General features: G+C 30.8%; 1 protein-coding gene across 1 annotated transcript; it reads right to left on the bottom strand.

Moving 5' to 3' along the window:
* Nucleotides 1-1001: 1001 nt before the first annotated feature.
* LOC107061480 (protein MIZU-KUSSEI 1-like) lies at nt 1002-1436 on the bottom strand. Its single transcript, XM_015310763.1, has one exon. It carries the CDS (start codon nt 1405-1407, stop codon nt 1120-1122), a length of 288 nt encoding a protein of 95 aa, XP_015166249.1. The 5' UTR covers nt 1408-1436; the 3' UTR covers nt 1002-1119.
* Nucleotides 1437-1746: the final 310 nt, after the last annotated feature.

Raw genomic sequence — 1746 nt, forward strand, 5'->3', positions numbered from 1 at the left:
CAATTTTGTGTTATAACAAATAATCTTTAGATAATAATTTTTTTTTACAGGAATTTGTTAATAAAGAAATTGATACAAACATATTGTTGATAAGGATGATTTCGAAAAGGATGACAAATAGAAAAAGATGAAAAGAGGAGTAATCAGTGCACATTGAAAATGATGAAAAATAGAAAAAGATGAAAAGTGGAGTAAACAGTGCATCAATATCGATGAAAATATGAGTGCAATTTTTCTCGTGTAACAATGGTATTTATTCGTGTGATGATTAATAAGAGAGAGAAAGTGAGATATTTACTAATTAAAGAAACGTATCAAAATATAATTCTGATTGAGATTCTAAAAAGTAAATAAAATAAAAAGAAAATATGAGTCCAAAAAAATAGTAAATAAATCAGGTAGATCCTTTAAATCGTGTATATTATTATTTTGGGATAATTTTAGAGACCTCTCTACAGGTTCCGCTCTATAACACTCACCTCCCCTATGTTTTAAGATATTTCGTCTACCTTCTTTATTTTGATTTTTTGGTAACCATTCCTTATATATATTTAAAATAAATATAAATTAATTATAATTTGACATATTTACCCTTTTTTATACTCCCTCTGTCCCAATTTATATGACTCACTTTCCTTTTTAGTCAGTCCCAAAAAGAATGACACATTTCTATTTTAAGTAACAATTTGCCTATGAAATGTCTTTTTTACCCTTAATGAAATGATTTACAACCACACAAATTTCTATCATTCATTTTGGACCACAAGTTTTAAAAGTCTTTCCATTTTTCTTAAAGTTTGTGCCAAATCAAAGTACATCATATAAAATGGGACGGAGGGAGTATTTGATTAATATTGAAATGAAACTATCCATTTCATCGAAACCCGATCTATATGAGAATAAAGGAGAAATGAAGAAGAAATCATGCATATGATCATGCAAATATACATATAGAAAACTTACAACAAAAGGTACAAAAATCACTAAACAAAAACATTACATATACCTAATTAAACACACTATAAATTCAAAATACTCAAAAACAAAAAACATTATAAATATTATCATTTCAACTTTTTCTCTTCTTTAATTTCCATATCAATTTTTTTTTTCTATTTTTCATATTCTAAGAAGAAAAATACTGAGTTCAGGTCCTCCATTACCATCCGGATTCATCATATAAAAAGCTTCCGAGTCACGACTCCCTACAACTCGTTCAAATTTCGCTCTCATATACAACAACTCACCTTCCGCCGCACTAATTTTCCGGCCATCATCCACCACCGGAATTACTCCGGCGCCGACGGAAACACTCTGCACCGTACTCAACACATGCCAATCGGAATCCGTACATAACCTCGATGTTGCATACCCACATTTCCTCCCGTTACAATACATCGTCCACATCGGCTCTTCAAATAGCCCTAATCTCTTCCGGCTACTCCCCAAACAAATTGGGTATGCAACCCTTCTCTGTCACAATTCTTTTCCAGCAACATAACCTTGTTCCTCCTAAAACCAAGAATAGAGCTTCGATATGCTATCATAATTTTTGTGTTAGTTTGAGATCTACCTGCTACTCATTACTGATAATATCATATTTATTAAAGCCTAATTGAATCTAAAAACATAGACATTAATCGTCCTACTTGATGCTCGTCCTTTTAATTTTTTATGGTTAATATCAGATCACCTAATTTTCAAACATATGGGAGATGTTTTTGAGTATTAGAAGTGAAAAAGAGA

This window comes from Solanum tuberosum, unplaced genomic scaffold, assembly GCF_000226075.1.
Source record: "Solanum tuberosum cultivar DM 1-3 516 R44 unplaced genomic scaffold, SolTub_3.0 scf00137, whole genome shotgun sequence".
Taxonomy (NCBI): Eukaryota; Viridiplantae; Streptophyta; class Magnoliopsida; order Solanales; family Solanaceae; genus Solanum; species Solanum tuberosum.

Bases quoted from the DNA above. Each gene is read 5' to 3' on its own strand.
- LOC107061480 (XM_015310763.1), bottom strand. From the start codon at position 1,407: ATGTGGACGATGTATTGTAACGGGAGGAAATGTGGGTATGCAACATCG.